We start from the raw sequence: 16,059 nt of genomic DNA on the forward strand, positions 1-16,059 counted from the left end.
GTAAAACATTAACTTTTTACTGAGGCCAAACTTTCACCTTCTGAAGATCAGCTTCACAGAGGATGTTATCTCGCCTCTGCTGACCTCTAGTGTTAGCTAGATAAACTCCCCACCCTGTCTGTCACTGTTATGTACATGTGTACTCCAGGGTGGGTCAGTGACATCACTGTATAGTGTAGGAACATGTGCAGTAGAGCTTATTTATGGAGGATAAAATGGAGTATAAAAAATGTTTTACTTGTTGTGGCCTCAAAGAAAAACTCTTCAATTTTAAGCATTTATTTATTATTTTTTATTTATCTATTTAAATCGATTCCAAATTCTGTCTTTTGGTTGGAAAGCCTCCATCAAGAACATTTTTAAACAATTGTTCTTGTTTTAGACAAAACTGACATCTTTTTAATAAGAATTTGTTCTTAATGACTTACCTGCTTAAAGAAAAAAAGAAAAAAGAAAAAAAGAAATTAAAATTCCATATTTATAGAATATAAATGGACCAATAAAAACCAAGCCCTGACCTATTTAGAAATGGAATAGCTGTGAATTCAATAGATAACAAAAAGAAGATGAGCAAAGTGCAAAGTATATTTAAATAATTATCAACTTCATTATTAATCAATGCTGCTTGATTCATTTGTTTTACTCTACCTGACCATTTTTTGGTTTTTAAATTAAAATTGATTTATTTTTATATATAATTTTGTTTTATTGAGTGTGCAAGAGTCTTAAAACATCAGTACATTCTGTCTTTCAACATAATTAGTCAAAATAATAAAGAAATAGAAAAAAAGAAAGAATGATGTTGTGCAACCCTTTTATCGAAAATTAAGCTGCACCTTTTTTTTTTCTTAATTAACTTGATCTTTTTGCAATTTCTTTATACTTCATTACACAAGTTCATGGCTTACAGTAATTTAATATACTTGCATAAGATAAATGAAACAGAACCAAAAATGTTATTTTATATCTGTAGTGTTGTTTTAATTGGACTGTATTTCACTCTACAAAGGAACATATTTTTTAGTATACTTGAAATGTTTAACCAAAAGGGTAAAAAAAAAACCTCTGCTTTTCAGTCTGGAGTTGATCAAAGACGAAAAAAAATAATTCCAAATACTAAAAAATGTACTTAGGTGCACAAGCTGGGATTTGAGTTTGTGAAACCAACCAGATGAGAACTGACTCAAGTTTTATTTCTAATCGTTATATTTATGAGTTTAAGTGTTAATTTCTGGACCATTTCTAAAATGATGCACTGACAACTCAAAGCCAGTAGGTGGCTCTGGTGCACAAGAACAAAACACTGATACAACTGAGGGTGAGGACTGAGTGTGAATGTGCATGCCTGTTAGTGTGCGTGTTTCGGAAAGAAGCAATTAACTGAGAGGATGTCATTACAGAGCTGGAAGATAAAACACTTTGCAGAACAAGCCTGGTTAGACCACCTGAATACACTCTCACAGAAACACACACATTTTGACTTTAAGAAACATTACCATCATTGTGAGGACCCCAGTGGCCTAATTATACACCCCAATCCCACGACACTAAAATATTAAAATATCTTAACCCTAAAACTGCCCTTAGCGAATGTGAGGATCAGATGAAATGTCCTGACTTTGCAAAAACGTCCTCAAGAAGCGGGTCTTGCTAAGTGGTGCTCATAATAATAGCAGTTCAAGCGCACACACACACACACACACAGAGACAGCCGGGAGAAGCCTTGCACAGATAATTACGTGAGTTTGTTTTTGCAGAGGGCACTGAGTCCCTGCGTCATGGAGGTGAGCACAGCTGATTATGGAAACAAGTTATCGCCCAGAGCTACATCAGTATGCACAATCTTAACAGGAACTCAGAAACAACTGCAGACTCTCCCCCAAGGCTGAGAAAATGCAAACTGCTGCTTCTAAATAAAAACTATGTGCAGCTCTGATCCAGTTTTTGCATTTCGCAGGATCATTTCGCCCACGTATCCTCCAGAACTGTTTAATACTATTAAAGTTTAAATAGCAGCATATTGAGGGAGTTATTTTCTGTTGACAGTCATTCCACATTTAGGTGCATCACGGTTCTGGTCCTGCTGTGCGTGGATGGGTGTGTGTGCGGTTGGTTTTATGGTCGGTCCTCAGCTGGAGGGGTTCTGTTTGTTAATAAAAAAGACTATTAGAGCATCTGGGGCCTCGGGACAAGGCTGAGACAGCTGTACAAATTCTTTCATTTCCAGATACCAGGAACATTTTATGAATTTGATCATCATTACCCAGAATTAAAAAAAAGATTCTCACTATAATTGACTCCAATGCGACATCAGTCTTGCAGCCGTTTCCAAACCTCTGAAGTACAATATTAAAAGTAATGATAATGGTCTTGGGGTTTCACCTGTAAAACCTGAATGTACCTCTTAAATCTTAAGGCTGTATTACTCCAGAGGGTCCTATTATAGCGGCTTAAAGCTGATCTGACCAGGGGTAAACAGGAGAGTCGTCAGAGTCTGAGTCAGGGGGGATGGGATTTGTCTTTCTTATTATTATTTGTCATGACCGCCCCAAAGGGCCAAGGCACTCAAAGGGAGTGATTCTGGAATAACACTTAAAATAAGTAGCTTATTTACATGTGCATATTTGTATAGTCAGCAGTGTAAGTGAGTTGGTGTGTAAGAAGTGCCAGCTATCGAAAAAGAGGAGAAAGAAACAAAGTGCATGAAGCGAGTCCTCTAGGGTGTCAGCTTTTATAGTGGCTGGGTGCCTTGGGCCCAGGTTCTTCCTGTTCCAGCATCCACTAATTACATGTTCCTGCAACACAAGAAAGCACAGCCAAACAGGAGCAATACGAAGCAGTTTATAGAGGTAACTTTGGGGTTTTTAGTAGTGCCGAGGTGGTTCACTTCTTACTGGGGTAGATCACCATGTACCTTTTTGCTGAACTCCTTGTGTTCATGATCCATTTGTGTGAAATCATTTCACTTGATCAAGGAGCTCTTTGAGTTGATTGAGAGGGGAGGAGGGAGAGAGATGAGCAGGGTCTAGAAATTAGGGATGAAAGTCATTGATTGTGCTTGTCCTGTGATGGTTCCAGGTCTTGGTAATTGAAAGCTTGATCTGAAAAGGCAACTGGACTTGGTAGAAATTCTTGGAGATGTTTAACCTCTCCTCCAAAAGGCTTCTTCAGTTCTGACCAGACTTGGGGCCAGCTCTGTCCCAAGAACTGAAGAAGCCTTTTGGAGGAGAGGTGAAACATTTTCAAGAATTTCTACCAAGCTTTGAATTTTCCTGGCATCATTTTTCAATGAAGGCTCAACAGGTTAACATCAGACATGTTTGATAGAAAGTTATGTATGCTCATGGCTTTGAATCATGTTATGTATTCGATTTATTACCTGTATACCTCTTCCTGTGATATTGTCTGCCAGCTGAAATATTATGACACACAGCAAAAGAATATATCACAGCAACAGATCAGTTTCAGGGAATAAATGGGAGTAAGTTTTGTTGGATGTTTTGAGCTTTTGGATCTGAATTTGTGCATTCCCATTTTTTTTACCTGCCAGTTGTTTCTTCATGTATTAAAGCAGCTGTGTTGGTTTTAGTCTGGATTATGTGTGTAACTTCATACTTTTGGTATATCATAGTTTGCCATCAGTTTGTAAAATATGATGATCTGTTGGCAGCAGACTCGTTCGATTCACCATAAAAGCTTAGAACCTGCTTTGTAGGACTGATAAGCGCAATCTCCTTGATCAGGGTTGCTGAAGCCAGATTACCAAAAGTTGCCTGAGTTATGTCGAACTTGCTCCGTAGTATAGGCCCCAGAGGGCTTTCACATATATTTTTCAAATCTGATCACATGAATGTTTTAATCCAGAGAAGTTTAGTCTTAAAGTAAAAGCAGAATTCAACATTTGTGCAGAGGCAGACTTTCAGATTCTGTTTTCTTGGAATTAAAAGTTAAATCTGGTTTGTTAGCTGTAGTCAGAGCTCTCTCTTCCATTTTACCAACTCCTACCAGTGAACAAGCTTAGTAATGGTGAGACAAAATGGCCTAATGAGGTAAACAATGATTAAACTTGAGTTAGTGTCTCGTGCTCCTCTGTGAGGAAAGAAACAGCCAATTAACACGGGTGTTGTTGCATCTCCGGGGAAACTCATTAATACAGATGCAGGAAGTAACCTTGAAAACAAGCAGAGCACACACACACAAACACACACAACAGCAAAGTGAAAGCAAACAATCAAAACATTCTGTTTTTTTAAGCAAGAAAAATAATTTATTTATAATGATATAATAATAATTCATAACATTGGCATTGCTCAGCTGCAGAGGGAAACGTTTGTGTGTGACGCCACCTTGCAGCTACAAATCACCATTTGATGGGGCAGGGAAACAGGTTATTCGATACATACACGGAATATTCCTTTAAATATGTCTTTTTCAACTGGAATAACAAAAATAGAATAATTCCAATAACTCTGTCTCTCTCTCTCTCTATCTGTGTCTCTCTAATTATCTTCTCTGTGTCTTTAAAAGCTGCCTGTAAAGCCCTAAGGTGGGTTTTCAATTGAGTTGGGGGGGTTGTTTTACTTTGTTCAAATAGGGCAGAGGATGGGATTCACATGCAAAGGACATTTATTTTTAGTTTCTACTCAAATGCACCCCTGAAATGTCCAAAAAGTGTAAACCCCACATGTCTGGCACCCCCTCGAACAAACGCAAGATACTCTTTGGCCCAAATCTGCAACCATTATCCCTCTTTGTTGTTCTTTTCACCTTCTTTCACTCTCTCGTAAAGCTCGACCACCTGAAATATCCAGAAATAACTCTAACCTGGACGTGTAAACAACTCTACTCAATGTCAGCAAACTAGAAAGGAGACAACTGAACTCAATATAGATTAAAAATGGACCCAATCTTAACCCTCTAACACGGACCCTAACCGTTAAGCCTAACCCTAAAACTTAATCCTCAATCGGCTCCTAAACAATTGTGTTGTCGAAGGACAGCTAGGGGATGTCGTCGGGTGATCAAAGTGCCTAACCCTAACCCCGTCGGGTAATATGCCTAACCCTAACCCTAACCATTTTACAACAACCCTTGGTTATTTCATAAGTTTAGTGAGCCCATTAAAGCTGGGTAAAAAGGTTAGCAATGGTGGTTGTTGTCCGTCTGAAAAGCTCAACAGCATCAGTTTTGAATCAAACCATTACAGTTACTTGTGATTACCACATGGTGCTTCTTTTGAGCGTGTTAGATCTACTAACACCTGTGGCAGGTACACAAATTTAGCTTGGGCAAGGCAGTTTCACATGTTTCAGTCTGCCTTTCAAAGTCAGTTAACTTGGCATATGCAGTGCATTGAATAAATCACACCCCAAAAAAACAACCAAAGCCAGAGCATTACACACTGCAAACAACTTCAACCTGGCCTGAGACGTGATCATTTATCAGGCTGTACCTGTCTGGTTGGGTCAGGTACCAGAGGGGTTATCGTCAGCCAGTCTAGCAACCCTAACCCCCTAACCCTCTAACCCTAACAGCAAGGGGTCAGCTAGGTGGAGTCGTCGGGTGTTGAACGTGCCTAACCCTAACCCCATTGGGTAATAAAAGTGCCTTACCCTAACCATTTGACTACAACCCTTGGTTATTCTATAAGTTTAGTGAGCCCATTAAAGCCGGGTACAAAGGTTGGCAAAGGTGGTTGTTGTCCGTCTGAAAAGCTCAACAGCATCATTTTGAAGCAAACCATTACAGTTACTTGTGATTACCACATGGAGCTTCTTTTGAGCGTGTCAGATCTACTCACACATGGGTAGATACACAAATTTTGCTTGGGTAGGCAGTTTCACCCATTTAAGTGTGCCTTACAAAATCAGTTTACTTGGCATATGCAGTACATTGAATAAATTATACCCAAAATAACAACCAAGGGCTGAGTGTTACACTGCCATTGAGCATTTTAACAATGTGATGTTTTAATTGTGACCTGCCAAGGGACTGCAGATGTAGATTAGCTTTAAGCTAACTCTGGTACAATGCATCAAATGGTGACATTTATGTTAAATGTTGCACATGGTCCCTTTTACAAATAAATCAAATAAATAAAAAACTTCAACCTGGCTGGAGACGTGATCGTTTATCAGGCTGTAACGGTCTGGTTTGGGTCAGGTACCAGAAGGGTTATCATCAGCAAGTCTAGCAATCACTATAAACCTACAATTTTTACATTATATATCAATTCAGCACAATTCACCCAGGTAATCCAGCCAATGCTCAACAGCGCCAATGTGGGGTTCTTTATCAGGCTCTCAGGTGAGCTATGACTATATTGTTATGCAAGATTTCAACCATTGCTTTCAAAACTTGTGGCCTTTGTGTTTTGCATTCTCAACCAAGTGGTAAAACAACAGTTCAGCCTTATGTGGAAATGCTTTGCTAGATTACCTTTTAGAGCTTGAAGTCTAATGGATGTCATTTTGTAACTCTATGTACTCCGGTTTGAATAACCATAAACAGCTACCGAAACTGTAAGCCTTTTCAGACATCATTTCTCCGACTTGAATTCCACATTGCTTTGAATTCAATGTTTACCACCAACACTGCTGAGATTGCCATTAGCCTATTTGGCTGTTTTCCACCTCCGCTGAGACTGACTGACAACTTAAATCAAACTACTTAAAAAGGCGATTGTAGCGCTCTGTTCTTCCTCGTCTTACCTTCCCTCTAACCACTTTTTTTTATGGAAGATAACGAGAGAGTGAGAGAGGGAAAAGCTTTTAACACGATGACTCCTCTGAGTCACACCACAGCTGAGAAGAAGAGGGGAGGAGGGCAGGTTAAAGTAAAGATGATGGAATATGTGATGGTAATCCCCACACCTTTACTCCACACTCTCATTTCTCCTCCTTCTCCCTAAAGAAGGGATAATGGATTAAATATTCAATATATACTGTACCTCTTTTCAACCTTTATATATATGATTACTTTGATATAATATGTTATAAATTAGCTTCTACAGATATTTATTGAAGGCAGAGCGGCCTTTTTGGCCTAAGTACTGATATTGGTTGGTTGAGGCCCTAATGTGGGATCTATACAGGTTTTCTGGTCCTGTTATGTGAAGGACTGAGGGATCAACCAGTTCAATAAGGGCTTATTCTTCCCATCACCAGTCAGTTTTTGTTATTCCAGGAAGTGTTAAGTGGTATAAATATGGCACCAAGTTGCCAGTAATGTCCCAGCAGGTTCTTTGGCACCTCTCAACCCAACCAATGAGATTATTTCTGCCTCTTGTGCAACTTTCTGCCTTAGAAATATTTGTAAGATCTCAACAAAAATTACATAATTCTCTCCTCAATATTTAATGATTGCATCCTATGTAGGGCATAGCACCCTCTCCACAGGTGTACCCATATGTTCTTTGTTTGTACCTCTACTTTTGGCTGCTTTGTTGAAGAAATCTGCCATCTGTCTACACTGGAACAAGTTTAACAACAGTGTTGTTTGCTGATCCTGAAAACATGCTGAAGGTAGCACATTTTGCCTGAACACCTCCATTTTTAGATGCACAGTCTATACACCCTGTCATTTTTTTTTTTAACAGGAAACTGATCCTTGTGCTGAAACAACATGTCCTCTTGCTCCTGACACTGTTCTTGTTTCTCTCTTCACTGACGTCTGGACAAATACATGAGTACATTTCAAATACTGTTTTTTGATCTAGCAGTCCATCATTAATCTGATCACTATCCCTTCTGACACAACATGTCTGTGTTTTCACCATATTCACAAGGTGACCATTTTCCTCTAACGTTAACATCAAGGTTGGAAACCCCAAAAAATGCTGTAATAGTTAGACCACTGTACTCCAAGTTTAAGACCTATGAATGTTGAGAACCCAACAACTGTTATCTTTGAACTTTAGGTGACTGATCAGGCACTAATTCACTAATTAGACCATTGATAAAGGGAACCGGAGGAACATTGAGCCATATTACAGGGTTAAACAGATTTGATCACACATTACTGTCCATCAGACAAAACTAATCACAGCATTCAGCCACTTCCTAGCTAATGAGAACATAATCAATCCAAGCCTTTCTGATTGTATCAGTATTTATTTCCCTAGTTTTTATCTGACCTACCCTGCTGCTTTTACTTGTTGTATTTAACTACACTGTTTTTAACAAGTGCCTGCATCTTACTACCTGTTTTTAACCCTTTTTTATTCTTGCTGCCCTTTTAATATGTCATGTAGCACTTTGAGATTTGTTCAGAATGTAAAGTGCGTAATAAATAAAATGTATTATTATTAAATGATGTAATGGTAAAGTTAGCATTCAGCATCTCCATTGCTATGGGAGCCATTAGCTAGGAATTGGCTGATGCTAACATCACATATGTTGTTTTAACTTGAGATACAGCTCACTATCCCTATAGATTCTGCACAATCCAGTGTGTTTCAACTGCTGATCAATGGATTTGGCAAATTCAGTCCAATTATAAGATTTACAACCTGGAGCCAAGGCAGCAACCTCCATTAAAAATGATGCCAATGCAGAGGTGCAAAATACTGCAGTGCCCCTGCTGTCTATTAATGACTGTCATCATTAGGTTCCATAAAATGGCCATTTTAAAGCAGGAATAAACATGTTTGCACCCTGTCAAAAAAACACATTTAAAATTGGGCTTAGTGTGGGCGCTGGTGGCCTAGCAGTCTAAGCGCCCCACGTATAGAGGCTATAGCCCTCGTCGCAGAGGTCGCCGGCTCGATTCCCGGCTGGTTGACCATTTCTTGCATGCCTTCCCCCGCTCTCTACTCCCCACATTTCCTGTCTCTCTTCAGCTGTCCTGTCCATTAAAGGCCAAAATGCCAAAAAATCTAACTTTAAAAAAAATTGGGCTTAGTGGTAAATCTCACACCCCATGTACAGAGACTTTTGTCCTTGAAGCGGGCAACCTGAGTTTGATCTGTACATAAAAATCTGGAAATAAAGTTAGCTTAGCTTAGTTTTCTTTTTTTGATAACTCATCCATTAAGATAATATAACGGCTAGGAGTTGTACACAATTTGCATAATTAGGGGTGTGGCTTAGTGGACTAACAGGTGGGAATTAATGTTTGCCAGAATGCTTAAAGCCAGCCCTCAGCTCCACCCCTGTACCTGTGATTGGGTAGACCAAAAGTTAGGTAGTCAGCATTTCCAATATGGCGACTTCCATTGTTGGGCTCCATCAGACTCTTCTAAGTGGGGGACATCACTGAGACTACATCCATGTTTTCAGTCTACAGTCTACACCTTGAACACAGCTGTATGACATTAAAACAACATTGTAGGTTCCCAACTTGATAATGACATCACAGGAAAATGCTCGCAGTTTGAATGTGGTCACTTTCTGCAGATTTGGGCATTTTTTATATTAATACTTCAAATATCTGGGTCACTTGAGGCACGCATCAGTGGTCACACCAGAAGTCTTTCACAGGTCAGATCAAACAATTCAAAATGCTCCCTTTCACATATGTTCTGATGCTTTGGCCAGTTTTTCGCACAAGCTTTTGTTTGTGTGTGTGTCACCAAGGCAGCTGAAATTAAAAAACTTATAAATGGAAATTAAAAAAACACAGCAGGCGCTGCAGCAGTGCGCCCAAAATTCTGTATACAAGGCAAACAAACACAGAGTTTTATAGGTTTATCTTTTTTCATTCACTAAATATTTAAAACAAGCTTCACTTGACTAGTCATCATAGATGGTGATAACTTATGCATCTTTAAAATCTTCATCTTTTTTTTGTCAGGATGATGGAATACCTGAAGGACTGAGAAATGTGTGTGAAGGAGTTTTTTTTTTTTTACTCTCCTGTTAGGTGTGGTTTTTCCTTTTCCATCCACTAGAGGGAGCTCTGACTCAATAGCACCGAGGGATAGTTTGACGACTTGGGAGTCAGGAGATGAAAGGTCCCTTCCCTTCTTCACACAGTCCATCCATGCAGGGGATAAGTCAGGTGTTGGAGCTGAACCAGTGGTAATCCAAATTCTCAGACGGTAATCCTGAACTGAGGGCCCGGTCACAGGTCAGAGACCCCAGGGTGTTTTATTCACAGTCCAAAAGCCAAGGTCTTTAATCCAAAACCACATTCAAACCCTGCCTTTTTCCATGTTTGTGCACAGATCCGACCATTCATTCATCCATCCATGTCAAATTCATGTTACATGGATACTCCAAAGCAAGTTAAAGAAAAGGTATAAAAACTCAGAGAGCAAGAAAGACAGAAGGCATAAGATAAGCGCTGATATAACAATGTTTTTTGCACTCTCAAACTAAGCACAGCATCAGTTTTCTTAACAGTCATTCATTGACATTCATCCGGTGTCGTGTTGCCTGCCGAGCTAAGATGCATAGACTGAATGCAGAGAGGTGGAGAGGAGGAAGAGAGAGAAAAGAGATGTGGGAGAGAAAAAGCGAACGGTGAAGAGAGGAGTAGAGAGGCGATGCTACGTGTGAGAACGGAGAGAGAGAGGTTGCAGTAAAAGTGAGAGTGTGCTACTGTGTGTGCCAGAGTAGAGAGGATACAGGAGAGAAAATGAGAGATGATGCTGAATGCAGGGAGACAGATGGAGTGTGTGCTCCAGCAGCGATGAAAAGGAGGAGGAGGAGAGGAGTGAGGGGAAGGGAGAAGGGAGAAGGGAGGAGGAGGGAGCAGATCGCCGTTCCCCTTTGAGACGAAGAGACAGAGTGTGAAAATGTGCACAGAGGAGGGCAAAAACAAACAGGCCTCGCAACGCCATTCTGCATCACTGTTGGCAATGTCTGCGTGGGCCTGTCACGGAACCACCAAAACCCAGAATTCCAAACTCAAAGAACCCCAACATTCCGGCATTCTAAACTCTTGCCAGACATTCCCTTGTGTTCTAGAATCCCCTTAAATCCTGAAACCTTTTGGTTCTGGAATCCTCAAGGTTCCATAATGTAGGGGGATAGAGAGGCTTAGGGCCCTTCTAATCCTATCCCAAGGAAGATTTTGAAGCCCCTGATTTGTACCCCCCCTGGAATCTTTTTGGATGCTTAGTTCAATATTTGTTTTGGAATCCTCATTCCCATTCTGGAATGGTTTAGTGGCATTCTGATCCTATTCCAAGATTCCAGAACCCTTGATTTCGACTCTCCTTTTTCATGTAGTCCCATTTGTGTTCTGGAATTCTCATGATTCTGTGACATGAAGGTGTAAAGAGGCTCAGTGCCATTCTGATCCTATTCCAAGATTCTAGAACCCTTAATTTGGACCCTTCTTGATTAAAGAACCCTTTTGGTTTGCGTAGTCAACTTTGAGTTCTGGAATCCTTGTGGTTCCATAATGTATGGGGGTAGAGAGGCTTAGGGCCGTTCTAATCCTATCCCAAGGAAAATATTGGAGGCCTTGAATTGTACCCTCCCTGGAATCTTTTTGGACACTTAGTCCAATTTGTGTTTTGGAATCCTCATTCCCATTCTGGCATGGCTTAATGCCATTCTGGTCCTATTCCAAGATTCCAGAACCCTTGATTTTGACTCTCCTTGGATGTGTAGTCCCATTTGTGTTTTGGAATTCTCATGATTCTCTGACATGAAGGTGTAAAGAGGCTCAGTGCCATTCTGATCCTATTCCAAGATTCCAGAACCCTCAATTTGGACCCTCTTCAATTACAGAACCCTTTTAGTTGTGTAGTCCCCTTTGTGTTCTGGAACCCAATCCCAAGAAAAGACAGGTATTTTGGGGAGGGTGGAAAGGGGTTGATGATGATAACACCCATTCACACACACACACACACACACACACACACACACACACACACACACACACACACACACACACACAAATATGTCAAATCATAACAAGAGGACACCCACACAATAATGCCAAACATGTAAACCTGCACAAGTTCGTACAGTCTCTCTTTCTTCTCTCGTTTTTCTCCTACATTGTTCGTGGCACTACCCTCTATACAAACATGTGAACACACACACAGGCACTCACACACGCACAGAAACACTCACACCCACACACGCACGCACACACTGTTAGGTCCCCTCTGGTCTGTTTGTAGTTGTAACAGTCCTTTGGTCCCGTCACCAGAGACCAAAATGAATAGAAACCCTGTTTAATAACCAGGCCTGCTTCATACTCTCCGTACAGAAACTCCACAGGCATGATTTCGTCTGCTTAAACTCTTACAAACACACACACACACACTCGTGTAGATTCTGCTAGTCTTCAATAGCATATGTCCTTAGTCTTTTAGTGTGTGTGTTGAGTGTGTGTTCCCTCTGTCGTTTGGGCAGTTTGTAGTCCAAGCTGCTTGCTGCTCTGTACACTATATTAAGTCTTTGTATCCAATATTCCAAATGATAGATGTGGGACATTTATCTTTGTACATGTTACATACAGTACAATTGAACATATACAATATATGGCAGCTAGCATGTGTAGGAAAAAAAAAATATGTAAATCATCTAAACAAAGACTGGAAAAAAAAAAAGATGATTGATGAGTGTCTCTGAAAACAAAATGAAGCAACGCAGAGTCCGCGCCGTGTAAACAACGGTCCATGCCAAGGAAAAAGGAAAAGTGCTTGCGTTTCCAAAATGCCGCCCATTTTTTCTGGGAACTTCTGTGGAATGTTTTGAGAAAATCCACGCTTGTGTTCATGGCATGAGGAACAGAATCTGTGACATGCCTCATCTTTGGTGGCAAAAAAGCCCCCCCGTGTGGTTTTTTGTAGTTAATCCTGTGTGTTTCGTTCCCTTGAAATCAGAAGACGTTTGGTCTTCTGAGAGTGGTAGTGCCGACGCCTGCAATGGTCTGTCCTTTCCTTAGAAAGGAGACATTGGGGTGTCCCAAGGTTTGGGGCATATTTGCTTTCTCCGGTGTCTCATCACGTTGTAATATTAACCCTCTCATTCATGTAGATCGACGGGTGTCGCTGCCGCAGCTCTACTGATGGCAAGATTCAGTTGAATGGTGGATGTATAAGTTGGAAATCTCACGTCCATTGATTTCTTGGATTCATTTGGTCACTGATCCTTTGTGGTATCCCAGTTGATCGATGATTCGTGTTTTGATCACTGTTGCCACCGGGGACTCTTGATGTCTTGGTCCACATGGAGCTTGAAGAAATATATCCACTGTATATCCTTGTATTCCCATTTTCGACTCCACCTATCCACCTATCCATCTATCCAGCCAGCTTCCACATTGAGCATATCCCAAATAACGAAAACTTGGTGGGTGCCGTATTGAAGCAAAGCCTCCAAGCCCCCACTTTTCAAAGGGACAAGTTTGGCAGGGATCAATGGCGCTTCAACCATGGGAGGGACCATTTTGTCCAAAATTGTGCTCCAATTTGATTGGACAGCCCAAATGGTCAGCCAGTAGTTGGAGCGACCCAGTTGGACATGCTGGTCAGATTGCCCAACCTGGCATGGATGGCACATTGTAGAATTTGTTGGTAGCTTTATTAACAGCAAACAGAACATCTGTTAACAAAACCGTTCATTGATCGTTGGGTTTGCCATTCCCGGACGCTGAATCCCCTCCCTCGCTGGTCGCTGGCGAAGTACTTGAAAACTCTGTCACCCTCCTGGCAAGAGGGTTTGTGCTTTTGAGAAGCTCCATGGCAGAGACTCGGGTTCCTCCGCTGGAAGACTTGCTGCCTTTCTTCTGAAGCAGGGCCATGAAGTTCTCGTTGCGAGAGCTTGACCTTTGAGTGCTGCCAAGGGTGAGATTTCGCAGGTCGCTACCGCTGGTGCTGTGCTTCACTGGGGACACAAGACTCTGGCGGCTGCCGAAGGAGTCCGTCGGCTCTTTACGACCTAGAACCCTTCGCTTGGACCTGGTTAAATGACAAGAGAGCAGAAAGAGAGAGCAGAAAGAAGGGGGGAGGGGGAAGAGTATAAGCAAAGATGGAACTTCTCCATTATTTGTTTGTAATTTGAAATCTACTCCTCAAGTCAGATGAGTCAAACTTAGATTGGCATCTCTCCTTCTGGAGAACAATGTGTTACTTCAGAAGGGACTCCTTCATTTCTTGTAATTGATAAAACTGTCTCCTGTTCTTTTTTAACTCACTGTTTCTTCTGTCTTTCCAGCTATTTTCAGCCCTGTGCTAGGTAACATCATGAACACTTGTTGCTTAGTGACTAGCTTTCTTGTGTTTCTCCGTGTGTGTGTGTGTGAGAGAGAGAGAGAGACATTCTGTAAAAAGGACTAAATAAGATCCAATGGTCGTGCATTCAGCCATTATACATGTAGCCGTTGCTAGGAAACCTTATGCTCTTTCTGCCTCACACCTTTTCAGCAAGACAATGTGTCTTTCGTCACCATTTCTGGGTTATAATAAGCTGGATGGCGAGCTTATTGTGGGCTGAAAGCGTATTTTTCTCTGAGAGTAAGACAGCTCTGCCAATTTTACATTTTTCTAACAGCTTTTGATGTAAAGCATCTTCTGCAATATCAGTGTTTGTAAATATTATAGTGTTGCTCCTTATGTCTGAATTTTTTGAACTGTTGGTGTGTTCAAACCTGTGAATAATAGTGAACAGGTCTTCGGTGGTGTGTGTCGCAGGTGTGCTGGCCAACAGGACGTCATCTGTTTCCTCCGAGATGTGGAGGACTGTCTTCTCATTGGCTGCAGAGTCATCTGAACAAAACAGAGGAACCATGACAAATCAAAATAATAGGTTAATATAAGACATTTACAAGACATTTCTTGTAAATTGTCGTAGTCAAGACCACGTTAACCGAGATAAAGACAAGACCAAGACATTTAGGGATCGAGACCGAATCAAGACCGAGACATTTAGGGATCGAGACCGAATCAAGACCAAGGCATTTAGGGATCGAGACCGAATCAAGACCAAGATATTTAGAGATCGAGACCGAATCAAGACCAAGACATTTAGGGATCGAGACTGAATAAAGACCAAGACATTTAGGGATCGAGACTGAATCAAGACCAAGGCATTTAGGGATCGAGACCGAATGAAGACCAAGACATTTAGGGATTGAGACTGAATCAAGACTAAGGCATTTAGGGATCGAGACCGAATGAAGACCAAGACATTTAGGGATTGAGACTGAATCAAGACTAAGGCATTTAGGGATCGAGACCGAATGAAGACCAAGACATTTAGGGATCGAGACCGAATCAAGACCAAGACATGTAGGGATCGAGACCGAATCAAGACCAGGGCATTTAGGGATCGAGACCGAATCAAGACCAAGACATTTAGGGATCGAGACTGAATCAAGACCAAGACATTTAGGGAACGAGACCAAATCAAGACCAAGACATGTAGGGATCGAGACCGAATCAAGACCAAGGCATTTAGGGATCCAGACCATATTAAGACCAGGGCATTTAGGGATCCAGACCGAATCAAGACCGAGGCATTTAGGGATCGAGACCGAATCAAGACATGGGCATTTAGGGATCGAGACCGAATCAAGACCAAGGCATTTAGGGATCAAGAATGAATCAAGACCTAGACATTTAGGGATCGAGACTGAATCAAGATCAAGGCATTTAGGGATCGAGACCGAATCAAGACCAAGGCAGGGCAACCCCGAGACAAGACCAAGACCATATATGAATGAAAAATCATCATGAGAGTTAACAAAATACAAGATTTCTGTTTATTTTATTTAAGTTTAAATGGCTACAGTAGCCGTGTGTCATGCACATTTCTGCTCGACTCTTGCTTGTTTAACGAAAGCTAATATTCATAACACGCTACTTTGTCCCTTGTAGTCTGTCACAGACGCAATCAAAGTCTGGTAATAAAAGGATAATTAGGATAAATGTCAGCTTCACTGTTTGAAACAGGGGGAATTACCCATTCTTTCAATTTGTTCCAATTTCAGAGCAGTAGGGCTTGATCTGCCTTAAAAACCTGAGAAATCACCCCAAACAGATTAATGAGGTCATGCATCAAACACAGCGGGAGAGAGATCCTAATCAGCTGAAGCAGCTCTGACAAGCTATCATTAAACTTGTGCATAAAAAAATGACAATGAAAAGGTTAGAAG

The 16,059-nt window shown here is 41.0% G+C and overlaps 1 protein-coding gene across 1 annotated transcript in view; it reads right to left on the reverse strand.

Annotated features, from left to right (window-relative positions):
• Positions 1-9,673: 9,673 nt before the first annotated feature.
• The window catches only part of nhsl2 (NHS-like 2), a 102,341-nt gene continuing 95,955 nt past the window's right edge, over positions 9,674-16,059 (reverse strand). The window contains exons 9-10 of the mRNA XM_034677069.1: positions 14,554-14,671; positions 9,674-13,864 (exon numbers count right to left, since the gene is read on the reverse strand). Coding sequence (XP_034532960.1) covers positions 13,525-13,864; positions 14,554-14,671 — 458 coding nt within the window. The 3' untranslated portion in view covers positions 9,674-13,524. The remainder of the gene's footprint in view (positions 13,865-14,553; positions 14,672-16,059) is intronic.

Source organism: Notolabrus celidotus, chromosome 23, assembly GCF_009762535.1.
Source record: "Notolabrus celidotus isolate fNotCel1 chromosome 23, fNotCel1.pri, whole genome shotgun sequence".
Lineage (NCBI taxonomy): Eukaryota > Metazoa > Chordata > Actinopteri > Labriformes > Labridae > Notolabrus > Notolabrus celidotus.